At 36.6% G+C, this 27,469-nt stretch overlaps 1 protein-coding gene across 1 annotated transcript in view; it reads left to right on the top strand.

Moving 5' to 3' along the window:
• FOCAD (focadhesin) overlaps window positions 1-27,469 on the top strand; it is a 384,441-nt gene that overhangs the window by 51,071 nt on the left and 305,901 nt on the right. The window contains 1 exon segment of the mRNA XM_007498068.3: window positions 10,816-10,920. Within this exon segment, the coding sequence (XP_007498130.2) occupies window positions 10,816-10,920 (105 nt within the window).

Below are 27,469 nucleotides of genomic sequence, written 5' to 3'. Positions count from 1 at the left end.
AAGAATTGGATTTGAGAGGAATTTTTTTTTGAGGGGAGATTTGGTTTTTTAAATCATTAAAAAGAATTAGAAAAAAAGTATTCATTAAGGTTAAGAGGGATACATTATACATTATTGTATACATTAAGTAGGAACATCTTAGGAAACAAATTATGAAAAATGTCATCACCAATTATATGACTGAATCAAAACTGAAGCCAAGGCGGAAACTATAATTTTTTGTGTTTTGAAAACTTTTAAAGAACTGTCCCCCCCTTTCGGCCCCCCCCCCCCATTACCATTTGATTCCACACTCTGAGCTTTGGCTTTTTCCTAATGTTAAAGATTTCCAAAGTGAGAAGTTTCCTCTTTTTCTTCTGTTAGATTTTTGCCTTTAGCTGCACCGGGATCCAGAAACCTCCCGCAGCCTTTGTTATAGTTGCTTAGTAACGGGATTGTGAATAAAAACCGTACTTTCTTGTGGAACAAGGTTTTCAGTTTTTGATATTGAGGTGTCGTGACAGCCTGTAATTTCGGTTGAACTGCCTCCTTGCCTTTCCCCTACCCCCCTTTCTCTTTAAAAGGTGCTTGGTAGGAGGGTTACGTGCCAGTAAGCTGGGTAGGCATTTCATGTGTTTGCCTTTTGAGCTCCCCAATGGGCCGCTCTGCAGGAAGGGGCATGCAATTTTGTACATTCTACATTTGAGAAAATCAAAACATCTCATCTGAGATTCCTCAGGTCTCGGAGGGATCGACTTTGCAGGATTTTGCCCAGGGCATTCAAAATCCCTTTTGTGGGATCCCAGCTAACGTGATTGGATTCAGTGTTGCCAAGTTTTGGCAGAAGAAATCACAGAGGTGCACCTGTTAAGAATGATTGTGTCATGTAGCTCATATCTCTGTGAATTACATGGACTTGGGATTATGGATAGTTGAATAAGAAATCATTTTTTTATCCAGTTTTTTGGGGGAGGGAGCCTGGTGGTGGAGTTCTAAGATAAAAGCTTTGGCTAAAGCACAAGTGCTTTATAAAACTTGGCCGGCAACCTGGGAGAACTGGGGGCTTCCTACCCTCCTGGATTATTGTAGTTTTACCTTTAGTTCAGCCCTTTATTTTCTTGTACTTTGTAGGACTAGGGGAACCCATGAGGGAGACTTGTTTGGGGCTCTGGCCAAGACCAAGGGAAAAATTCTCACCACAGACTGAAAACAATTCAACCTCAAACTTTAGCTGCAGTCTGAAATGATTAAAAAATGAGCTCCATTCTGTCTTGCATTTGTAGGTTTTAATTTGTTTTGCTGACCTCACTTAGTTAAATCTTATTTAAAAGTGACAAAGGACTAATAGATTTCTTGACCTTGTCTCTTAGCCCAGCTTCTCTTTTCCTTTCATACCCTCAAGCCAATTTCTAATTATGGTGTTAAAGAATCCTTTCTGCATAAGCATCTTCCTTTATCTAAAAGTCTAATTAGTGTATCTAAACTGTAGTTAATAACAGCTGGACGGACTAATATTGATACTCGTCCCAGACTACCTTCTCTGATTATTACTGGAAAGAACTTTAGGAATCAACTGGTCCAAAACCTTCATTTTATAAATCAGGAAATTCGTGAAATGGGGACTCATAGGAGTGAAGTGACTTGGCTGTGGTCAAGCCTCTTGCCTCTGAGTCTCAGTTCCTGTCCGAACTGCCCATGTGACTTCAGGAAAGTCCAGCTTTTCTGTTTGTCTCCCCATCTGCCAGAGGACAGAATGCTTGCCCTGCTTCACTCTGCAACGTTCTGTCCATTCCAGGCATGGGAAGCCATTAGTCTAAAGATCAAAGCATGCCGTTTTCTATTTTATTTCCTTCGTGAGACTCCTATTGTATTTGTGATGTGTCTTCTGCTGTGATCTGAGAGATATGGAACTATGTATTACATGAAAATACTGGTATAACCTATCTCAGACTACTCACCGCCTTGGGAGGGAGAACATCTGAATTTTAATGTCAAAAACCAATTGTCAAAAATTGTTTCTACATGTAACTGCAAAACAGAAGTATTGGGGGAAAAAGACAGTGTCATGACGTGGTGTGTTATAAACAGAATGGCAAATAGACCAATTGGGTTCTAGAACAGAGTACTTGTAGGGCAGCAGTGCACCATTAACCCAGGAAGGAGAGTCAGATTGTGTAGGGCTTTAGATGCCAAACAGAAGAGTTCATATTTTGTTCTTAAGGTAATAGAGAATTACTGAACTTTACATGAGCAGATTCTGCTTTAGAAAGAGATACCAGTTAAGCAGTAGTTTAGATTGTGGGGGGGTAGACTATTTTTAGAGAAACCAGCTAAGAGACTAATGGTAAGAATTAGAGTGTTTTTTTTTTTTTTTGTTATGAATGGAGAGAAGGGGAGGCATATGAGAGAGAGAGAGAAGGCAGCTAGATAGCCAGAACTCTGGACTTAGAATCAGGAAGACCTGAGTTTGAATCTCACTGAGGAAACTTATTAGCTGTGTGACCTTGGTCAAGTCACATAATCTTTATTTACCTCAGCTTTTTTCAACTGTAAAATGGGGATACGGATAGCCTCTATCTTGCAAGATTATTGTGAAGATAAAAAGTGGTATTACTTTGTAAGGTACTTAGCACACTCTAAAGCACTGTGTGAGAACTAGCTACTATTATTACATTATGTAGAAGTCAAATCAATAGGATTTGACAGTGATAGTTTATAGGGGTTGAGTGAAAATTAAGAATCAAGGGTTGTTCTGATTGTGAACTTGGCTAATCGGAATGAGTAGCGATGCCCTTGACAAAAATACGGAAGTCAGGGAGTGGGATGGTTTAGGGGGAAATAAAAGAGTTCTGTTTTGGACTTGCTGAATTCAAGAAGCCTGTGGCATATCTGGGTGGAAAGATGTAGAAGGTCATCAGAAATATTCAGCTGTGTAAAGATTAAAATTTAGGGGAGACGGGGAGACTGAGGCAGGTAGAAATTAGTTTCTCTCTGTAAGGAGTATTATATTTTTTTAGAGGTTTATTGAAGACTAAAGATTAAAGAATATACAAGTAAGAAACATGTGCCTAGGCCAGAGGCCTAGACAAAATAACCTCCCAGCCTGCTCCAAAACGGAAGTCCAAAAAGAGCCAAGAGAGCCTTTCAAAAGCCTTTGAATCAGCTTAAATACCTTCTCGATCTCGGCCCAGGTGAGATTACAAGGCATTCTGGGGAAGTGGAGCAAAGGCTTGTGGGGATTGTAGTCCTGTATTCAAGTCTATTTTTTATAGCTGGAGCCCAGGAAAGAGGCTAAGGCTGGATATTTGGGAGTCATCTGTTTATTAAACTCCAGGGGTTTCCTATTACCTCCAGGATAAAATAGAAAACCCTCTTTATTTGGCTTTTAAAGCCCTTCATAACCACCTCACCCCCCACCCCTGGAATTTTGCATTTTCTTTACATTTTACACCTCTGCTTCTTCCTCTACCCATCCAACAACACTGGTCTTCTTGCTCTTCTTCACAGAAGACACTCCATCCCCCAATTCTGGGCATTTTCACTGGCTGTCACCTTCCTAATCCCTGTTTCCTGGATTCTTTCAAGTCTCAGATGAAATCTCATGTTCTATAAGAAAGCCATTCACGGTCCTCTATCATTCTAGAGCCTCCCCTGATTTGGTGATTTCCTCTTCATTCTGTTTATATAGCTGGTTTGTACAGCATGTGCATTCCCCATGTACAGCATGTCGTTCCCCACTTTGAATCTGAGTTCCTTGAGAACAAGGGCTACCTTGTGCTTTTATTTGTATCCCCAGAGCTTACACAGTGGGCACTTAATTCTTATATTTTGACTATTAAGATGATAGTTGAATCCTCAGAAGTTGCCAAGATCATTGGAAGAGCTGGTATAGAGAGAAATGAGAGGAGAGTACAGGACAGAACTTTGGGGAATACTCATGAATGGGGAAAGGGATTGAAGGAAAAGGAAATTGAGAAAAGGTATTAAACAGGTAGGAGAAGAACCAGGAGAGAAAATAAGTGAGATGTAAGGTAGTAAAGGTAATTAGTATTACTCTTGTCCCTACCCCGCCCCAGGAGTTGGCAGTGAAAATGAGGTGATGGAGGATGATCGTTTGGGAGGATGGTGAGGTTAAGTGGAGTTTTTTTTTTTTTAAAGGATGAGAGGACAACTAGATTACTCAGTGGATAGAGGACTAGCCCTGGAGACTGGAGATTTGGGGTTTAAATTTGGTCACCATTTTCTGAAATAAAATATAAGCACTCGGGACCAAAAAAGCATCCCATAAGAACCACCGTCATCATCATTTAAAAATTTTATTAGCAGGGGTCTAGGTGGCTCAGGAAATAGAGAGCCATTTCCTGGAGACAGGAAGTCCTGGATTTAAATCTGATCTCAGACCCCTCCTAGATGTCTGACCCCTGGCAAGTCACTTAACTCCAATTGCCTAGCCTTTACCATTCTCCCTCTGTGGAATCAATACCTAGTAATGATTCTAAGATAAAAGTAAGGGTTAGTGAAAACAAATGAGGGGCATCTGGACATGTTTGTAGGTTAGAGAGAAAAATCCAGTGGTTGAAAAAAAAAAGGTTGAAAAGGTTGAAAGAAGAGGTTGAAAATTAGAAGTTGAGAGAATGATCAAAGGGGAACACTGGAGAAGGTTGGAGGTGACAAGGACAAAGGAATAAATAGGTTAGAATTGGCAAGAAAGAGGAGAGAATGGGGATGAAGTTGAAGTGATCTGAAGTTAGACTTTGGTGAAAAGCAGGAGGAGCTCTTTTAAGATTGTCTGTTTTTTGTGAAGTGTGAGCTGAGGTTCTCTGCTGAGAGGGAGGAGGAGGATGTGGTCTTAAGAAGAGAAAGTTTGAAATAGCTGTTGATTTGTTAGAATGAACTCTGTGCTGCTTGATTTCCTTCATGAAATGGGGGAATGGCTTTAAATCAGTGGTTCTTTACCCAAGTTCTTAGAACTTGGATGAAAAAAGAAAGTATAGCCTTATTTTCACTAATTTCTAACCGAATTTTAGCATTTCCTTTAATTGTTATTTTTTAAAGATTTTTTTTCCCCTTTATTCAAGAACATCTGAGAAGGGGAGTTTCCCCCCTGGGTTTCATCAGACTGCTTTAAGGATTCATGACAGAAATAGTTAAAGAAACTCTGACCTGATCATCTAAGATTTCATCCAATTTCAACAGTTTTTGACTTTCTCATCTGCTAACTTTAACTTCAGTTGGAAGGAACCTCAAGGTAATGAAAACATAGAACCTACCATCAAATTAAAACTGGAAGACTTCAAAGGCTATGCAGTCCAAGTCCTTTAATTTACAGAAGTGTGAAGGTTTGTACACAGGCACAGAAATAGTAAGCCTGAGAGATGAGATGTGAATGTAGATCCTCTGATTCCTGAGTTATTTCTCATGGTTTAGCCTTTATTTTATGTACTCTTACCATATGAATATGTATATTTATTTACTTATGCCTCTGTGTGACTCATAATCCACACTGGCCTCCTTGCTGTTCCTTCCACAGGATGCTCCATCTCCAGACTCCATACCTTTCTTCTGGTTCCCCCATGTATCTGGAGTGCTGTCCCTCCTCATTTTCTTCCTTCAAGTGTCAGCTAAAATCCCACTATATTCAGGGAGGACTAGCACCTTGGCTGTGAGGGTTCACCGAGCCCTTTTCAGGGCTGCTCATCCATATTTGGTGTCCATCTTTCACCCAGCTCTCACCTGTTGGCTCCAGGAAGCTGTAGAATGCTCTGTGGTCACAGCTTGGGAAAACCATTGTGATAAACTTAGGGAGGGCAACAGAAAGACCTCCAACCTGTCAGTGAATTAGGGAAGACTTCCCCTGGAGGAATGGGTAGATGAGAGCAGTTTGTTCCAAAGGCCAGGAAAGAGGCTAGCATCTAGAGCTAGGTCAGACATCAAAGATGCTGGGGTCACCCATTGCATCCCCAGCCATCATCAGTTGTTGTGATTTTTGTCCTGCCCCTGGACTTCGATGACTCTTGGATGACATCCTCTTTGGGAGGCTGATGACTTTATGCAGTTCTGCCTCACTTTAATCCAGTTTATGTGCAAGTGAAAATATCATTTTTGTGATGTCATTATTCTCTTAGAAAATGAAGGATAAATAACAAAATTCCATCTTCTGCAAGAAGCTTTTCTTGGGTCCCCTCACTAGTACCTTCCCTCTGAGGTGCACTGTTTGTTGCATGTTGTTTTGCCTGTTCATCTCTGTATTTCTTGGGAGCAGAGATTGCTTTTTTATCTTTCTTTGGATCCCCAGTACTTAGAAGAGTGCCTAGCTCCACTGTGTAGGTGCTGAGTACATGCTTGTTGACTTGAGTAAACAGTTTTGTCTGAGGATTTGCTCCATGTACTTTGAGCCAGCTGTAGACATCTAGTAAAAGCTGCACAGAGGTGTTTTTGGCCTGCATGGCTCTGTACCTGTGCTATTTAATGCCTTATTGGGAATTTTGCCACCAAATGGTCTTTGATCTTGAACCAAGTTGTTTTAACTCACTTATCTTAAGAAATCCCATCCCTTTCCCACATCTTATACACTTTAACATTTTCCTAGTCCTTACAGGTAATGGATATCCTAATACAAGTTTTATTTTATTTTATTCATTAAAAAAACCCTTCCCTTTTGTTTTAGAATTGATACTAAGTTATGGTTCCAGAGCAGAAGGACCAGGCAGTTGCCTGTTAAGTGACTCCCCCAGGAAGGAAGTATCTGAGACCAAATTTGTACCTAGTATCTCCTGTCTCCAGGCTTGGTTCTCTATTTACTGAGCCACCTAGCTCCCTCTGCTAATATATGTTTTTTTAAAGAAATTTAATTTAATTTATTTTTTTTTTGGTTACAATAATCACTTTATTTCCTTCCCTCCCTCCCCTCCACCCACCCTTCCCGCAGCCCATGCGCAATTTCATTGGGTATTACTTGTGTCCTTGATCAGAACCTATTTCCATGTTGTCGTTTGCATTAGGATGTCTATTTAGAGTCTGCCTCCCCACCTATATCCCTTCCATCCATGTATTCAAGCAGTTGTTTTTCTTCAGTGTTTTTACTCCCACAGTTTTTCCTCTGAATGTGGATAGTGTTCTTTCTTGTAGATCCCTCCAAATTGTTCAGGGACATTACACCGCCACTAATGGAGAAGTTCATTATGTTCGATTGTGCCACAGTGTATTAGTCTCTGTGTACAATGTTTTCCTGGTTCTGCTCCTCTCACTCTGCATCACTTCCTGGAGGTTGTTCCAGTTCCCATGGAATTCCTCCACTTTATTATTCCTTTTAGCACAATAATATTCCATCACCAACAGATACCACAATGTGTTCAGCCATTCCCCAATTGAAGGGCATCCCCTCATTTTCCAATTTTTGGCCACCACAAAGAGCGCAGCTATGAATATTCTTGTACAAGTCTTTTTCCTGATTATCTCTTTGGGGTACAAACCCAGCAGTGCTATGGCTGGATCAAAGGGCAGACAGTCTTTTATCGCCCTTTGGGCAGAGTTCCAAATTGTCCTCCAGGGTGGTTGGATCAATTCACAACTCCACCAGCAGTGCATTAATGCCCCCACTTTGCCACATCCCCTCCAGCATTGACTGCTTTCCTTTGCTGTCATGTTAGCCAATCTGCTAGGAGTGATGCTAATATAAGTTTTAAATGATGATGATAGTTATTCTTATGGAATGCTTTTTTTTGTCCTGAGTGCTTATATTTTACTTCAGAACTTGGAAAAAAATGGTGGCTAGTGGAGCTTCTCTTGATAGTTCACCTCAATCTCATGACAGAAGCAGGGCTTTGGAAGAAGTTTCTTGGGTTTAAAGGCTTACATTTAATTTCTCTTTCCTACTTATTTATTCATGTCTGAGGTTGTTTTTTCGATGCTAATCTTCAAATGCTTGATAGGGGGAGAAAAATATAGCAAGTTTCTTTTTCTTTTAAAAATTTTTTTTTCTTTTTAAATTTTTAAGATACTTTATTTTTAAATAATTATATGTAATATATATGTAATTTTAAGCAATTATATGTAATAAAAATTTCCATGTAACTTTTCTGAAGTTATATGATCCAAGTTATTTCACTTCTTCCCTTCCTTTCTTAGAGCTGGCAAGCATATATAGCATATTTCATAAAATCTCTTACTGCTTGGTGGATTTTCATGCATAACAAATAAAGGAGAGGGGAATATAGAAAAGTCCCTTTTCCAAGTAAGCACCCTGACTTCTGCTATGGTCAGAAGCCAGAAGAATGGGTTAATTCTCTCAAAATTTTACTCTTGGGAGTTAATTTTCAATTATGAGGATTTTTAAAATGTGTTGCCTAGTCATCTCTGCAGTTAAATCTCTGTTTACTGAGTGTTTACTTTTTTTTCCTCTTCAATTCAGGAAATTGAAATTGGCTTTAATATTATATATTAGATTATGCTAAAAAATCAACTGGAGAGTTGTTTTATTATTTGATAAATGCATCAGTTATGTACTTGTAACCTTGTTTTCCCTGCTATTTATCGTTATTCCTTTTGCCAAAGGCCAGGAAAACTATATTTAGGACCATAGGATCATAAATTTAATATTCAAAGGGACTTTAAAGGTCGGCTCATTCTTCTCATTTTTCAAAAGAGGAAATTGAAGTCTAGAGAAGCTAAAAGACTTTTCCAAGGTCATATAGGTAGAATACAATAGTTTGGATAGAAGCCATGGGCCTCAGATTAAAAAATCCTGTGCACCATTATCACCCTCCCTCCAGAGATAACAAAACCTGACTGCTAAATGATGGTTGGTGTTGATGCCATATTCATTAATTGAACAAACATTTATTAAGTGTTTTCTATTTGCCAGACACTGTCCTTGGCACTTGGGATAGAATTACAGAATTGGAAGAGAATTCAGGGACCATCTTGTCTAATGTCCTTATTTTATAAATGAGGAAATTTAGGCTCAAACATGTTAAATGATTTGACCAAAGTCCCACAAATGGCAAGACTCAGAAGTGAATTTTGAACACAGATCTTTGTACTTGACAGCAAGTAAACTTTCTCTTGTACTATATTGCTTCCCTCAAGATAGTTTCACTCTATTTTTAATGAATAAGCAATAAAAGTGTGGAAAGTGATCTGTGTGAGGGAACAGCAGATAGAACCCTGGATTTGGAATCTTAGGTAGGAATTTTAACTCTTTTAAATAGTTTAGTGGTTTAGCTCTCACTTTATCTACTTTAGTAGTTAGGTGACCATGTCATGCCAGTTCTTTCACTTTAACCTCAATTTAATAATTTGTAAAATGGGTATAATAATACCACCGACCTAACAGGGTTGTTGTGAGGATCAGAAATATGTGCCTCTGCTATGTGCATGCACGTATGTGTGTGTATGTATATATATGTGTCTATTTGTGTGTGTATATATATTTTACATATATATATATATATATATATATAGAGAGAGAGAGAGAGAGAGAGAGAGAGCATCCACTTTACTGTTAATGCTCTTAATATCAGCTTATTTAGTAGCCATATGTAATAATTTTACTTCAGGATTTGTGCTTTCATTAGTGCTTGGCTCCACTGTTCTGAATTATAATCACTTTATAGCCTAGAAAATAGGACTTTGAGAGTTTAAAAGAAAAAAAAAGAAGCATTCTTAGCAAATCCCATTATTATTTAATGTTGCCTAATTTCTTTGGAGAACACAGTGACAAGGGATTTGTTTGAGTGTTTTTTTGAACAATCTGTGTGTCAAAATGTCAACAAAAAATTAACCATTCTGTGGCTTGTCTAATGATAAAACTCTGAATTTAGCCAAGCTGGTTCTGAGGGGGCAGGTGTTTAAAACATCATCAGGTCCTTACCTGAAGCATTTCCAATCGAAATACAAGCAGCCACAATTTTTGTGTTCCAATTGCGTGACTTTCAGGACCATAAAATCCCTTTCATACCATGCCAGTACATTGGGTTAGAACTTTAGTGGATACTAATACTAATAGTCACAATGATATAGATTTCCATTATATTGCTTCTATTATAAGCTGTTCTTTTCTTGACTCCTTAGAATATGTCCACTAGTATTCAAAAAAACTATCAGAAGGGTAGAACTGACTTTTAGGGATCAGTTTATCTTTTTCTTTGAAGGACACTGATAACGAGATGGCTAGAAGTCATTGAAGTTATATTGATTCTGGTTATATTTTTTCTCTCTTCTAGGGAATGATATACTTCATAGACTTCTGTTAATAACCCATTGTGAGTCATACTCTGAGGAAGGCTTTCATTAATTTAGATTCAATATACTTGTATAATTCCCTGTCCTATCCTTGAAGATACTTAAACTTCCAGTTTCTCCAACTTCCCAACTTTCTTGTCTGTAGGGTAAACCAGTACCCGATAGGGATATTTCCCCTTGCAGAGTATTAGATATCAGATTATGTCGATAGCTAAAAATATTGGTATGCTTTCCAAGATGTTAATAAGATTTAATTTTTTCTTTTTTTTTTTTGCCATATTTCTCCATCTTCCCTTTTATTCTTCCCTAGTTTTCTGGATCAAAATTTATGGGTTCTGTTAACAAGATACCAAGTATTGTGCTGATCATTGTAAGTGTTGTTCATCTTTTGTTTTGAGGACCAGTGACATCATGGGCTCATGTCCTGACTGACATATTAATTGGATTAAGAGAGGCAGAGTTGCACAAAGTCATGAGCCTTACTTTCTCCAGTATACATTAAATGTGAATCGAATTGCTTTGGACTGAATGGTCACCCTGATGCTATGTTGTATGTATGCCCTTCATTTATTAGGTTTTCATATTGTTTTTCAGAAATACACATGGCCTAATAAAAGCTGTTGTGAAGTTATTACAAATGCAAGCACTGAAAGAAGGAAAGGATGGAGAGAATGCTGTGAAAGATTTGTATGGCATCCGGTAAGTTTTTTTTTTTCCTTTCCTTGTTTTTTTTAACTTTTCTTTTCCATTGAATAAAATTCATTCATTGAATGAATCCGTCATTGTATAGGTGAGGAAATTGAGACTTAGGGAGGTTGAGTGATTTGTTCTAGGTGACAGAGATAGTAGAAACCAAAGTGAGATTGGGACTCTGGGTCTCTTAAGTCTTCAGCTGGGATATTTCATAGTATACCAGTTAGGCAATAAACATTGATTAAGTAACTAAGCTGTACTAGGCACCATGCTAGGGATTAAAAAAAGTAAAGGACAAACCCTGCTTTTAAGAAGCTCCCAATCCATTGGGGGAGACAACATTCAAGCAATATGTACAAGAAGGCTAAAATGTAAAAAATATGTAAAAAACAGATGAAGTGTGAGATAATCAAGTTAAAGGTACTAGCATCAAAGGATCTCAGGAAAGGATTTTTGTAGGTGAAATTTTAGCTGGGACTTGAAAGTAAGCCAAGGAAACTTTCTACAAGAAAGTTTATGAAATCTGTTTTTGCATGTAATTAGAGGGGAAAAAATAAAATTAAGTTTAAAAAACTTATAAAATCTATTATCAAAGTATTGAGGTATAGTGTGTAGAGTGTCATTCCTGGAGTCAGGAAGACCTAAGTTCAAATCTAGCCTCAGACACTAGTTTTGTGACCTCTGGGAAAATCATTCAGCCCTGTTTTCCTCAGTTTCTTCATCTGTTGAATGAATTTGAGAAGGAAGTGGAAAAAACTCTCTAGTATCTTTGCCAAGAAAACCCCAACTGGGGTCATGAAGAGTTAACACAGCTGAAACAACTGAACAACAATTTCAGAGATTTAAGTTTCCATCCTTTTCCTTATGTATCAGTAAATCATAAAAGTGAGAGAAATGAAATGTTTTATCAATAATTGTTATTAAATAGTTCAGCTTTCTGAAAATTTCACTTTATCGGGGACTTTGGATGTTCTGAGTCTACTCAATAACTGAGTAATAATTCTGTATCTAACAGTAAAAAATATCTCCCTTTTTAAAAATATATTTAAGAAATGTTGAGTTTATAAAGGTGAGAGCCAGATATGTTCTACTAAATATGGGTAATTTTGTGTATGTGTGATCTATGGAATAAAGAGCTGGTAGTCTAAATCAGAGGTGCCAGACAAACCAGATTAAAGTGTAATTGGGAAATATATTTAGGTTAATATGTGGTTTTCCTAGTCAGTTTGTGGCCTGCCGAGCTCACACCTATCATTTATTGGCCCTTTTTAATTTGAGTGTGTCACCAATGGTCTCGATCAAAGTAGTGTTGGTTCTTTTGTAGCATGTTTTTATCCCAGCACACCTTCAAAACTAAAACTTGAGATCTTAAAATAGGAGGAATTTATGTTAGTTGGAACTTCCTGACTGTGAGCTTCCTTATGATTTTGGTGCGGTCAGGTCCTTGATAGTAGTAAAGAATACTGATTTTCTAAAGTTTTATAGAGTTTAGATTTAGAAAGGAAGTTTTAGTACCACCTCATGTAATTTTATTTGTTTTTTGAGATTGGGTTCCCTGTCTCACTCAGGTTAGAAGTGCAGAGGCCTCTTAAAGGCTCAATCCCACTGCTAATGGGGAAAACATCGAAGCCTTGACCCATTATGTTTCCAACTTAATCCAGTTTCCTCTTCCTTGGCACTTTATTTCACACCCTTCTCACCTCCTTTCTCCTTTGGGCGGTCACAATATCGGTGCCAGACTTAGTATGGACACAGGATTGGCTTTACCTTAGAATTTCTCAATTTAAATAATCCATCTGCCATCAGCCTTGTGGAGCATCAAGGATTACAGATGTGTGCATCATTTCCACGAAGCATTCTAATTTTAAAGTTAAAAAAACTGAGACCCACAGTGGATTGTCCAGGTTGTGCAGCTAACGGGGGCTTTAGACTTTGGGTTCATTCCCCCATCCCCAACTCTGATTTTTCATGCTGTGTAGTTCATACAGTATAGCAGATAATGTGGTAGGAGATCAGGTTGATCTAAAAGAGGAAAATGCAATTAAAAACATCCTGATCGACTGGAAAATTTTTTCTGCTTATCAAACTGGACTTCATTACAGACTGAGAGTTTCCTGAAAGTCATCACTGGGAAGTGACCAGTGGGACTCTGGAGATACCTTGGAACTAATGTGTGTTGCCATAGGAACTCTGCCCAGTGAAGCATCCAGAATGTGCTGCCCTTCAAAGAAGGGAGAGAGTAAGAGAATGAGAACTTGGTATGATAAAAGAGGGCTTCGCTTCATGTTTGCCAACGATAGCCAGCTTGGGCTGAAGTGATACAGCAGAGGATATAAATTTAGTGCTTTTACATTTCCTTTGAGGATTTAGTGACCTTAATTTTCATTGGATTCCTTTCAGTGATAGTGGTAAATTATAAGCACGAGAGTTTCTTTTACATAGAATCATTACTGATACTTTCTTTTGGTCATAAAGAAACACTATCCTTAAATATTGCCTTTTTAACTATAGGGTTGTATGATTCTCTCTTTCAGAGGTATGGTTGCTTTCCAAATTGAGGGCTACCACTATAACTTTCTGGAGTGAGAAATGCATGGAAAGTTTTTCCTTTGGGAAACTGCAAAAGACAGTTTTCTAATAATGATACACATGGCTCTTTTTTTTGGTATGTGTGTTGATTGATGGATTGATTTGCTTCAGTGTCAGTGGTTTTACTTTAGGTTATCAGGTGTTTACAGAAAAAATCATCTTCGCTTTAATAAAACAGGGAAATGGGATAAATGAGTAGATTTTAAGATTTCTTTACTAGTAGATTTCTATAAAATCTTCCTTCCATGTATCATCCACGTTAGTTACTAGAGACCAGTATTGGGAACCATTTGATTTTATTCGTGGTCCTTTCTTTTGGAGTTGTTTGGTTTTGGGGAAATGGGCATCTTAACTAATCAGAAAATGACTTAAGTATGTTTTTTATGGTTGGGTCTTTGTTTACTTGAGAAAAAGTTATATTGATTCTATTGTTATTTTTAAAAGTTTGAGAAATTATGAAAAATTGTCATCTCCCAGAACCTGCTCCCTTCTTTCTCCACTCTTCCTTATAACATTGGCTGTTCTGAGAACCTGTGCCCTAAACCATACCCTCAGTCTATGACCACTTTTCTGAGAAATGGGATCCATGTTTTACCATCATTCCCCTGAAATCCTTCTTGGTGAGTGCACTGAACAGAGTTATGAACACTTTCCCTGTTGGTTTACTTAAACATTGTGGGGATTTTCTTAACTTTTTAAATACTACTTTCAAGACTTTCCAAATTTCTTTGAATTCTTCATTTTCTTATGGTGAAACAACATACAGCTTTCATTCGTATACTGCAGTTTGTTTAGTCTTAACAATGCATCTCCATTTTTATTCTAGTCCTTTGGTACTGTCCTTGGAATATATGGATCAAAGGTTATGCATAATTGAGTGACTTTTCTATTATAATTTCAAATTGCTTTTCAGACCGAGTCAGGTCAAGTCAACATGCATTTATTAAGTATCTCAGTGTTATAGCACAATGCTAAGCACTGGTTATACAAAGAACGTTTGCCCACCCCCTTAAAAAATAGTTTCCCTTCTCAAGGAGCTCCCTGTTGTTGGAGGAGCCAATATGCAAACAATTATGTACAAGCAATATATTTACAGGATACATTGGAGATAATCACCGAGAAAGCACTAGAATTAGGAGAATTGAGAGAAGCATTCTTTAGCTGGAATATTAGCTGGGACTTGGAGCAAGACAGGGAAATCTGGAGATCAAGATGACTGTGGAGGGAGAGAGCAGTTTAAGTTGAATGATGAGATTGGAAACCAGAAGTAGAGTGGAATTGGAGACACTAATTGTAGACAGTCTTTTCAAGGAGTTTAGCCATAAAAAGGGAGAGATATCGAACAATAACTAGTGGAATGGTTGGATCAGGCCAAAGTATTTTGAAAATGAAGAAGATAGTGGAGTGTTTACAGGCAGTATGGAAGAATCCAGTAGACAAGAAGAGATTGAAGACAAAATGTAAATCAAAATCAACAGAAGGAAGAAGTATTCGTGCATGGTACAAGGATGTCCATTCTAGACAAATTAGATCAGATTTGAATTGGTGCCTGCCAGATCTTGATGCCTGATGTCATGATGTATGATCTTTTTCTTTGCAGCACTTATAATGTAATGTAGGTAAAGTTGAAGTTAGACAATCTTTGAATCAAGTTTAAATGGACCGCAATATCTATTGGATTTCTCATTTAATTGTTGAAGTTGTATTCTACACTTCTTGACCCCATTTAGGGTTTTCTTGGCAAAGATACTGTAGTGGTTTGCCATTTCCTTCTCTCTCATTTTACAGATGAGGAACTGAGGCAAGCAAAGTTTAAATGATTTGCCCAGGGTCACAAAGCTAAGTAAATTTCTGAAGCTGGATTTGAATTTCAGTCTTCCTAACTCCATGCCTGCAACGCAATCCACTGTGCCACCTAGCTTTCCTACTGGATTTCTCAACATCTTTATTAGAATTACAGTATAATCTAGTTTTCAAAAATCCTGCAATTTTCTGAACATTGAAACCATTTGTGAACAGTTAATAGACAATCATTTGAGATATTCATCTACTAAATTTAGAAAGAATTCTTTTACATTAAAAAAGACTAAAACAACATTGCTTTGTAATCAACAAATACGTGATTTATTAGAAGAATAGATCCACTCCAGTACTTGAAATTAGTATTTACAATAGGAACTTTTCTTAGTGGAAATATAAGACAATAAAATGTCCAAATCTAGAAAATATGATATAGGGTATTTACCATTGGCATTCTGAAGTACTATTATAGATGGAGTAAAAAGCCTTTCTATTTGCTTTGTTTGATTGCTTTATCTGAAGAGTGTTTGGAACCCCAAAATTGAAAGCATATTTAAAAAATACATCTTAGTATATGGGATGTCTCAAAAGCTTTCCTGCAGCTTAAAGCTCCAGTATTTTCAAACTACACTAAGAATTTTGTTGCACTCTGTTTTTTCACAAGATGAGAATTTTTGCAGAGAAAATGAAATGTGATCAGAAAGCATAAAATGCCTTTTAAAAAAATCTTTGATTTCATAAGGTTTGCCGTCTATTTAGGATCACTTACAGAATTCCAGAGTGTTAAATGATCTGTTCAAGTGGGAGAACTATTGGTGCTACTTGCAAATATTAATATGGATCAGATAACAGTTTGCAAATAACGTGCCAAGGTAACAACAGGAATTTTAAAACAACTAAGGCAGAACTCAAAGCCAATGACTGTTTATTAGAGGGGCCCGTCCCCCTCCAAAAATTAGAATCCCAGACCTTCCCCATCTTAAACCTCTACCTTCTCCAGAGTACAGCTTTTATTCCCTTCAGTGCCCAGCATCATCCTCATGTGCCTGGTCAGGCCAGACATCGGTGATAGACTCCAAACTCTTGGTACCCTCCCTGGTCATGTTGCTACCAAACAATAAGATGAACATGCAGTCAACAGCCCATCACATTCTTGGAGCCTGCCAGAGAAGTCCATTGATAGGAACTGCAGTGCTATTATTCAGTTTAATATCAAGCCTCTTGTCTAGGTGGCCAAGCCAGTAACATGGGTCGTGAGGGAAGGAATATAGGGTGAAGGGACCCTTAATGTATTATGGCACTTTCCCCTCAAGCTTGTTTGTAATATCTGGAAGGTAGAGGCTCCCTTTGAGCTATATTGACACTTTAGAATTTAACATAGAGTTTTATGAGAGGAAAGACTCAGTTTTAGTTTTAGAAATTCTTCAGCTATGAACTATAACTAGTCACTTCTGATTATTGTTTGTTAATGAGTAACTGATCACCATCCCAATGGAATCATGATAATACTGATTAATAAATAGGGATAAATTGATTGATTGAAGATGGACAAGTATCTACTTAAAATAGGGTAGGGGTCAAATTATTTCTCACACTAGATAGTTTTGAATGATGGCACTTAATACAGAAATATTTTTGGGAAAGAGAATCAGAATTTGTGTGAAAACTTTTTCATTTAACTGAGAAACTAAAATCTTCAAATTTTGCATTGCAAATAGATGAAACTATGGATAATTAAAGTTATTTTTTTTTTAAACCCTGACCTTCCGTCTTGGAGTCAATACTGTGTATTGGCTCCAAGGCAGAAGAGTGGTAAGGGCTAGGCAACGGGGGTCAAGTGACTTGCCCAGGGTCACACAGCTGGGAAGTGTCTGAGGCTGTATTTGAACCCAGGACATCCTGTCTCTAGGCCTGACTCTCAATCCACTGAGCTACCCAGCTGCCCCCGATAATTAAAGTTATTGATTTGATTTCATGTGTGTAAATTTAGGTCATGGAAGACTGATGATTTTGGTAACCTTGATGGTGATGCTACTTCAAGGTAGACTTGCAGTATGATCGTTAGATTTACATAATTCAAATGATATAAAGTAGATAAATTTTATTGAATTCTACATTGACAGCTCAGTTGATGTTAGAATGAGACAGATCTAAGCACTAGTTAAAAATGTGTGATCCTTGTGGTATTTTTTAAACCCTTACCTTCCATCTTAGAATCGGTACTGTGTATATTGGCTCCAAGACAGAAGAGCAGTAAGAGCTAGACAATGGGTGTTAAGTGACTTGCCCAGGGTCCCACAGCTAGGAAGTATCAGAGGTCAAATTTGAATCCAGGACCTCAAGTCTCTAGGCCTGGCCCTCAATCTACTGAGGCACCTAATTGCCTGCCTCCCTTGTGTTTTCCTTTAACCTCATGCAGGTTTTACAGTCACTTGTTTCAAGAAATATGAGTGTAGACCTACATTTTTGTTTCTTTTTATGACAGTGATCAGCTTGTTAAAAAATAGCCCATTAAAAGGAAGGCCTTTAGAGAAGTAATTTCAATTTTTCTTGATGCTAATAATAAAGATGAAGCAAATTTCTTTTGTAACAAAATTTTTCTCCCCAAATATGTCTTTTTGGTGGATACTTTTGAAAAAACTGAGCACTTTTGGTCAATGCAAGATCATTTCTAACCTGGAAAGATAAGGTTATTGAGTTTATGAAAACACAGTATAAGAAATTTACAAAATGATATTCTTCTTATAATGTTTTTTAAAAATTCTATTGCAAATACAATATAAAAAATTAATGACTTGATTTTTAAAAAATAATTTCAGTTCTCTACTGAAGTGATTCTTGATTTAGTTTAAGTCTTTAATATTTTTAAAATGAAAAGATAAATAATCTTTAAACTTGGTAAATATGACATATATGACTAATCCATCACAAAGTTGATCTTTATTTTTGGCTAATGGTGATTAAGAGATTGCCTTATTTATTAAAGAAAATGATAAAAATGTTTGCCATTGTTTGTAATATCTTTTTCATGTTAAATTGAATTTTTTGCTGGTATGAATAGAAATATTGATGTCACTGTTAAAAATTATATGCATATGTCTTTTCATGTTGATTAGTATTCATCATTTTTCCTTAAATGAAGTAATGAATAGTAAACAAAATCAGGAAAATGAATACAACTATATAAGTAAAAAGAACAACTACAGTGAAGACTTTGACCTCTGCTCTTTCATAGAAATTAAGGCCTATGATGTTAAAACTTTTCTGTTATGTAGCTTAGTTTATTTTACAAAACTTTTTTTCATTTTTCCCTTCCTTATACTTTATTATGAGTTACTCACTTTCAGTGTGAAAATGAGATATTACAAATTTATTTTGAAAATAATAAAAAATAATTATAAATAACAATATCATCATGTCATACATCTCAAAAAGTCATTTCTATATTAATCATATTTTGGTGATTGTTTTGTTACATATGTATTAAAATAAATCTTTCATTGTTGTGTATGTTTATGATTTCTGTTATAAAAATGAATAAATTAATTTCATTTGACTAAAATAAAAAACTAGGTTATTTGTATAGGTTATTTTATGAAAAGTGTGTGAATCTGATTTTTCTTTTTCTTTTTTGTATCTAAAAAAGTGTGCGCATGGGCGATGCTCCATAAAGTTTGAAAACATTGCATTATGGGGCTCAGAATCAATTACGGCCCTCAGCATAACCTCTGTAATGTTTATGGAGTGCCCTTAGGTTTGAGCAAGGCTTTTGTACCAGGCACTGTAAATCAGTGGAGTGTAATCGAGGATGTTAGAGCCTTAAGTTACTCAAGGGGGAGTGCTGATGGCTGAAGCACTGGGGAGGTGAGCCTGAAGAGCAGCTCCCCTCAGGAGAGCTGCAATTAGGGGACTCAAGCACAGAAGTGTCATGCTGGTTTATAGCCCTTTTTGCCTGTGTGTTGGGGTGACAGTATCTTCAAGCTTTTGAGAGGCAACTGATGAGCCGTGTATTAAGGCATAAAAGGATATGAAAATCTTAAAACTCAACAGAGACATGTTTCTCTGGTCATACTTGAGGATTCTTTTTAAGCAAGTCCGCATTATTATGAACAAATGTGAGTTTTCCAGGCATTGAATAGGCTTTGGTACTTTTCGTGTTGAATATCAGAGGATTTGTTATCATGCTTTGTTTCTTACACAGGTAAAAGCTTAATTAATTAATTAGTTCCCTGACCCTAAAATTTAGAAGAATACCCAGTACTTCTTAAGAGATCTGGGATCTGGATGAACCCCCTTCTAATGTGGAAGCCCATGGAAGAACTCTATGGGGCAAGGAGGGCATCTGTAGAAGAACTTTAGCAGACTGAGATTCCCTCAGCACTGGGGGAGATTACAACTAAGGCATGGTGTGCAAATCTGAAAAAGTTTGTACATTTTCAAAAGCTTTACCTCTGGGCTTACTGCCAAAATTTCCACTTGACATTTTAGCATATGCTTTAGCTTTTGTTTTTTCTTTGGATTCATGCTATGCTAAGCCTCCTATCATCTCTCTCTCTGCCTCTTTTAAATCCATACCTTCTGTTTTAGAATTGAAACTATTGGTTCCAAGGCAGAAGAGGAGTAAGGGCTAGGCAATTGAGGTCTAATGACTTGCCTAGGCTCACACAGTGAGGAGGTGTCCTGGGTCAAATTTAAACCCAGAGCCTCCTGTCTCCAGACCCAGCTCTCTAACCACTTGCCTTCTATCGTCTTATTATGAATCAATTCATAAACAGCAACTTAACTTGGTCCAGAATTCATGGATTTCTGCTCATTAGACAATCATTACTTGTAGTACCGGATTGTTTCATTTAGAGATACAGGAATTATATTAAATCGTATTCTTTTGATATTGTTCTCTAACTATGAACAGTTCAACTAATAGGAGTGCTTATTCAGTACACAAGAAATATAATAATGTAGAAATTACCTAGATGTAGAACTAATGTCAAAAGTTTAAATACCCAAAGGATGGAGAATTCTAATGATGACTTTTGAACAATGATATTGAACTTAAGTAGTTGTCAGATATTTTTTATTATATGCCTTTTGAAAAGCCAAATTCCATTGTATCTTATGCAGGGTGTTCCAAAAGTCTTGTACTTTTTAATAGCTTAAATAAGCTTTAAAATAATTTAAGTTTTAATAAGCTTAAAACTGCAGAAAGACTTTTGGAACATCCAATATGACAGCATATTTATAGGCCCCACTATCTACCAGGCATTGCTCTAGGCATTGGGTGTACAAGTGCAATGAAACAATCCTTAAAGGGAGTTTCCATTCTAATGGAGAGAGAACACATTTATAAAATATATAGTGGAGATATGAAGTTAATGAATAGAAATTTATACTCAGAAGATAAATACTGGGTAGTTCGTGAGGGAAGGCAAGAGCATTTGGGGTGAAAAAATGGTGTTTGAACTGTTTTAAATAAGAGGGAGAGAGGGAGAGGAAGCATGTTATGGCAGTAGAGATAGAACGATTTGGCAACTGGATAACTGCAGAAATAAGGAGAATTTTAGGCATCAAAGATCAGTCTATGACAAACTTGGTAAAATAGTTGCCAAATGGCAAATATAGAATGATAGGATCCCATTTCCCTTTCTGAGTGCTACAAATTTTCACCATAGCTCTTTTTTGGCAATCACATTAGAATTTCTAATTCTAATTTATAAACTTCATTTTTCTATCACCAAGTGTTCAGCTAAAAGTTTACAAAATAGTAAATTGTATTCAGTTGTAATTCTCTAAAAATATGAGAAAAAAGGTTTTTTGTTGTGTGAGAATAAAATAATTATCTTGAAATATTTACTTCATTTTAACCTTATTTTATATATTTTTTGTGCTGGTTTTATATTAATTCAGGAGCACATACATGTAATTTGCAAATATACATGAACAAACACCCCCATACACACACACACATATATATGTGTATATATATATGTATATAAATATATAAAATTAGGGGTATGTGATCCCAAATTTTTATGGATAACAAAAAGCTATCCATAGAAGAGGCGAAAGACTTTGGAGACCTCTGCTTTAGATGAAACAATTTGTCTTCTCTCCCTGTTGTTTTCCTCTTTCTCATCTTTGGTTTTTTATCTTTTCCCTCATTGTGAAATATCCCTGCTCCAGGCATCGAACCCCTGGAGAATAATGTCCACAGGTAGTTTTAGGTCAGAGGTGCATTATATGAGGAAATGTAGGTTCCAGTGCCCACCACGTGCTAGGCACTTGTTATGTGCTAGGGATAGAGAAATGGACACAGGACAATTCTTTACCCTCATGGAGCTTTTAGTCTAAAGGGGGACACAACAAATAAATATGTATAATCAAACTATTTATAAGAAAAATAGTAAGTAATAGGGAAGGCACCAGAATTAAGAGAGGTTGGGAAAGTCTTTCTTTAAAAGAAATGGGATTTTATTTGAGACTTGGACAAAGCCACAGCAGATGAAGATGAGGATGTGAGAGCATTTCCTGTGTGGGGGACAGCCAGAGAATCCAAGGAGTGGAATAGTAAAGAAACTAGTGTCATTGGATCAGCTTTATTCACCAGGAGATTGGTACCTTAAGTGTAGGAATATTCATTAGGGTGGGAAGAGACCAAAAACCATGGAGGTGAAATAATTGGGAATAAAGTGTAAAAAAAATGGAAAGGTCTGGGGTAGGAAGTTTAGGCAATGAAGGAAGGACTTTAAATGCCAAATAGAGGATTTTGTATTCGATCCTGGAGAGGATAGGTAACCCCTGGAGTTTATTGAATTGGGTGTGTGTGTGTGTGTGTGTGTGTGTGTGTGTGTGTGTGTCTGTGTCTGTGTGTGTGTGTGTGTGTGTTTTACATGGCCAAACCCTTGCTTTAGGAAATTTACTTTAGGGCTTCATGGAGTTGGGAGAGACTTGACAGGCAGACTTTGGCATTAGGTGGTGAGGACCTGCACTAGAAGGATGGCATTGTCAAGGGAGAGAAGGAGGCATATTTGAGATAAAATTGACGAGCCTTGGTAACCGATCGAATGCAGCGGATGAGAGAGAGTGAGTAGAGAATGCCACTCAGGTTATGAGTCTGTGTGTCAAGAAGTCAAGAAGGTTGGTAGAAGGAGAGGTAGATGCCTCCCCTTTTTTTTGATATGAGCCTAATATTCCGTTTCTTGCGTTGCATAGAGAGTGGATCTTGGTTTATTTGTTAGGGCAGAGGATATATGGAGTGCATATTTATGTACACAGAGGGAATATACTTATCTAATATGTAGTCAGTCCCAGTTTTACTGGCATAAAACCTAAACCAGTTTAAAGGTAACTGAGAGGTCTCAAACCTGTTGGTGAATTAGAGGGATGTTTGTCCCAAGCACGTGAAGACTTCCCAGAGTGAAATGAGCAGACGAGAACAATTTCCAGCAGCCACGAACATGGCTGAAGTGCGCTACCAATGCGCAACATATTTTGTATTTTCTCTGTAGACATGAGTCTGAGAATAACTTCTTGTTCTTCCTTCATTTTTAGTGACATCACAGGGGGGGGAGACAATTTGGATTTTATAATTTAATTGAGGCAGAATTGCACAACATCATCAACCTCACTGTCTCTTTCAGAGTCCAGAGTCCAGTGAAAAGACAAAAGTTAGGACAACTGGCAATAGCCCTAGAAGCAGTGGATAGCCTTGGGAGGTTGATGACATAGTGCAACTCTGCCTCACTTAAAACCAATTCATGTAGGAGAGAAGACATCACTCTGGGATATCATTGGCCTTACACGAAAATGAAGGAAGTTATTTTCAGGACAATGTCTCTGGAGAAAATGCAAAATATGACCCATATTTTTAGCAATTCTGACATTAGAATTTTAGTTATGAAGTGGCTTATCTTATGTCCCCTTATGTCTTATGTCTTAAGCACAACATATTTTATTTTATTTTTACACAAAGATTTTATTTCCCCAATTATATATAATAATAGTAATTTTCAACATCTTTTTTTCCAAAAATATAAGATCCAAATTGTCTCCTTCTCATCTTTTCCTCTCCCCTCCTGGAGATGGTAAGCAATTTCATTGCGTTATAGGTGTATTATTATGCAAAGCATACTTCCATATTGGTCATTGAACAATACCCTGTCTCCTCTTCCTAGCAGAGGTCATCTCTTAGTGTATGTGCTAGACACCAGTGGTTACTATGGTCCTGCTGCAGCCCAAGGGATGATTTATATCCTTTTCTTTCTCTGTTTCTCATTTCCCCCAAACCTCCTTCTTGAAGCTGTATTTGCAAATCTTTCCCCCTCCTGTCTGAGGAATGATGTCTCATTAATTTCTTTTCTTCATAAGTTAGAAAGAACTAAAAATCCCCAGGTTTTTGTGGCCAACCAATCTCTTGTTAAGAATTTTTAAAAAAACAATTTAGCGTATAATACTCCTTCATCCCTTCCCTTAAAATATGTAAGAGTAGGGATTGGGTTGCTAATTTCAATTAAGCATGAGTGGGGTTCATTATTGTTAAGGGGCTTCCTGGTGATTGCCCTTGAAACAACCTTAAATGTAATAATGAACACCAAGGGTTCACCAGAAACATCGTCCTCACTGGTCAGTGGCTTCTAGCCCTGTGCTATCAGATTTCATAAATTAAATGTTTCCTTACTCCTTTAGTATTGAGAAGAGTTTGAAATTGAATAAGGATGGATATAGTTGTGTGCTTAGATTTTTTTCAATGAAACATTAAGTGCTTAATTATAATAGCACTTAGCGCCAGTCTTTGAGGATAAGATAAAAATTTTCCCCCTCTTAACTATTTGTATTCTATGATTCTTGTTATTACAAGACCTTAGTGTCTTGGAAAGTCAATTTAATACAAACTAATTTGCCAATTTTCCATTTGTGAAATAAACCTCATATTGTAGTACACACAAAATTTGGGTAAAATTGTAATCTCAACAATTTAAATTGTTTCTTTAGAATAGTTTGTTATAATGACATTTGTGAATGATTATAGGCACTTATTGGTATTGGTATCAGACGTTTAAAAAAATCAGTAATGTATCATTGAAGCTTGAGAAACTGTTCTTGAGTAAATTTATTTGGGCAAAAATGGTGTCTAGATACTGTGAGATCTCCAGTGTGGATTTTTTCCCTTTTGTTATTGTTGTTTTTAAACTAATCTATTACTGCCCCCTCCTCCCAGAGCAAATAAAGTCCTCAATTCTTAACTGCCCAATAATCAATTGTTATTCTGGAGGACTCATGATGAAACATGTTGCCTATCTCCTTATAGAGAGATTTAGGGCATAGATTGACTTTTTTTGGATATGGCCAATATGAGAATTTTTCTATTTGTATGAATATATGTATATATGCATATATACACACACACACATATTTGTAATAGGGATTTTATTTTTCTTTATCAGTGGGCAAGAGGGGGTTTAAGTGAGAGATAGTAGATTTTTGTTGATTGAAGAAAAGTTTAATTAAAAATATATAGCTGCATAGTGTAGCAAAACAAAGCCTCATTTTTGCCTTTTCTGAAAATGTATGCATTTATTTTTGCATTTTATGTTAATCACCTTTTTAAGAAAGTGTCATATTTCATCTTCATTATTTTGTTATTATGGTTTATCATTGTTAATCCATGTTCTAAAGTCTTTCTTCTGGGTTTGAATTCTAAAAATCAGCAGAAATACTAAATGTGGAGAACTAGTTTAGAAGTTTATAGTAATAAAGCCTTAGAAGTTTTAGTTGATGATACTGAGTAAAAGGCTATAGTATGGCCTCATTGTAAAAAAAGTTACTTTTAATATTGCCTCAGTTTTTATACTCAGAAAAAATAATATTGTATCAGCTAGATCATGTTTAGAATATTATATTCTGTTCATTTTAAATTTTAATTTATTTAAGTTACATTTCAGTACATTTTTTATATTTGTTTTCTGACATTTTGCAATCCTTTTTTCTCTCTCTCTTCCATCCCTTTTCTTTCCCCCAAAAGGCAAGTAATAGTAATATGATATAATGTGTATATATGTTAATAAGACAAAGATTGCTTAAAACTAGAGAAAAATTTATGGAGGAAATAAAATGAAGAATGGTATGTTTTACTCTTCATTTGGATTCCATCTGTTCCTTCTTTGGAGGTGGATATCCTTTTTCATCATGAGTCCTGGATCCAGGACTACTTCTGGTTTTGCTCACCTCATTTTGCATCACTTTATATAAATCTTTACAGTGTTTTGAGTTTTTTTGGGGGGTGATCATCTTGTTTGTTATCTCTTATGACACAATAGGATTCCATTACAATCATCATCCATTCCCCAATTGATGGATTTTCTTCAGTTTGAGTTGTTGGCCTATGCTAAAAATTTGCCATCCTGTTTTTGTTTTTTTTCTTGGTAGTTTTTGTCAAATAGTGAGTTCTTCTTTTTTTTTTTTTAAACCCTTACCTTCCGTCGTCTTGGAGTCAATACTGTGTATTGGCTCCAAGGCAGAAGAGTGGTAAGGGCTAGGCAAGGTCAAGTGACTTGCCCAGGGTCACACAGCTGGGAAGTGTCTGATGTCAGATTTGAACCTGGGTCCTCTCATCTCTAGGCCTGACTCTCAATCCACTGAGCTACCCAGCTGCTCCCTCGTGAGTTCTTCTTAAAGGCCTTTGGTTTTGTCAAACACCAGGTTACTGTGGTCATTTACCATTCTGTGTTAAGTGCCTAATCTATTCCATTAGTCCGCCAATTTATTTCTTAGGCAGTACCCGATGTTTCAAGGACTGCCCCTTTATAGTATAGTTTGGGTTGTATTCTTTTCTGAAATACACCACAATATCCCAAAAAGAACTTTAGATGGCCAACGTCCTGGAAACAAAGTTATTTTAGAAACTGTTGAAGAAAGTGAACATGTTTAGATTGCGGCAAAAAAAGGATACTTAGAGGAGAAATGAGAGTTGTAAACTCTTCTATTAAAATGTATCTCTTTGTAAATAGAAATTGTTTGATTCTTTGTATTTGTATCTCCATTTTCTTTCGTGGGGCTTGACACATAACAAGTGCTTGTTGCTTGACTGCAGCATTAAGAATATTTTAATTTATATGTAGAAGAAGGAAGAAAGACTAGACCTGCTCTGTATTGCATTAAAAGACAAGTTGGGCAAGTGGGTGGTGGTTTCAAGGAAGCAGATTTTTGTCTCTTCTAAGGAAGAACTTTTTTTTTCCTGTTAAAAAAATTCAATTTTACTTTATTTTCTATTCCAAATTCCCTTCCTAGCCTTTTCCTCTCCTCTACCCACTGAGAAAGAAAACAAAACAAAATGCATTACAGATATGGATAGTCATGCAAAACAAAATGTTAGCCACGTTGCCCCACTACCTCAGTCTAAAAGCAAGTTAAATAAAAAATATGCTTCCAGTCTGCACTCCATCAATTCTCTATTTGTATGTGGGTAGCATGTTGCATCTTGAATCCTTTGGTATTGTAATTGGTCAATATGTTAAATATGGTTACTGTGGTTGTATAAATTATTCTCCTGGTTCTGGTTACTAAGGAAAAAATTGTGGCATTTGATTGTGATGGAATGTGCCATAAGAAATGACTAACAGATTAATTTTGGAAAAACCTACATGAAATTATGAAGAGTGAAAGGAGTAGAACCTAGAGAATGTTATACATAGCAATGGAAATATTGTTTAAAGAACAGCTTGTGTATATCCAGCTCCAGAGCAGAAAATGATAAATAGAAAATATGACATAGTCTTATATGTACACATACCTTTTTGTCAAATGTTGCTTTCTCTAATTGGGGGAGGGAGAGATGGATGGAGGGAGTGAACTGGCTATTTTAATATAACAATCAAAAGAACTTTCTTTTAAAAATTTATTTTGTTAAACATTTCAAATTGCATATAAACATTTTTATAGCATGCATTTAAAAACATTTTGACTTTCAGCTTTTTCCTTCCCTCTAACTCTCCCCTCCCCATTATTGAAACAAGCAATAGAACAAAGATTATACATGTGAAATCACACAAAATATTTCCACTTGAGCCATGTTGTAAAAGAAAACACAGACATAAATAGACACATATATCCATACACAATTTAAGAAAAATAAAGACACTAAAAAAGTATGTTTCATTCTGCACTCAAAAGT

Source organism: Monodelphis domestica, chromosome 7, assembly GCF_027887165.1.
Source record: "Monodelphis domestica isolate mMonDom1 chromosome 7, mMonDom1.pri, whole genome shotgun sequence".
Lineage (NCBI taxonomy): Eukaryota > Metazoa > Chordata > Mammalia > Didelphimorphia > Didelphidae > Monodelphis > Monodelphis domestica.
Note: the sequence above shows the minus strand (reverse complement) of the source record. Positions and strands in the feature narration are given on the sequence as shown.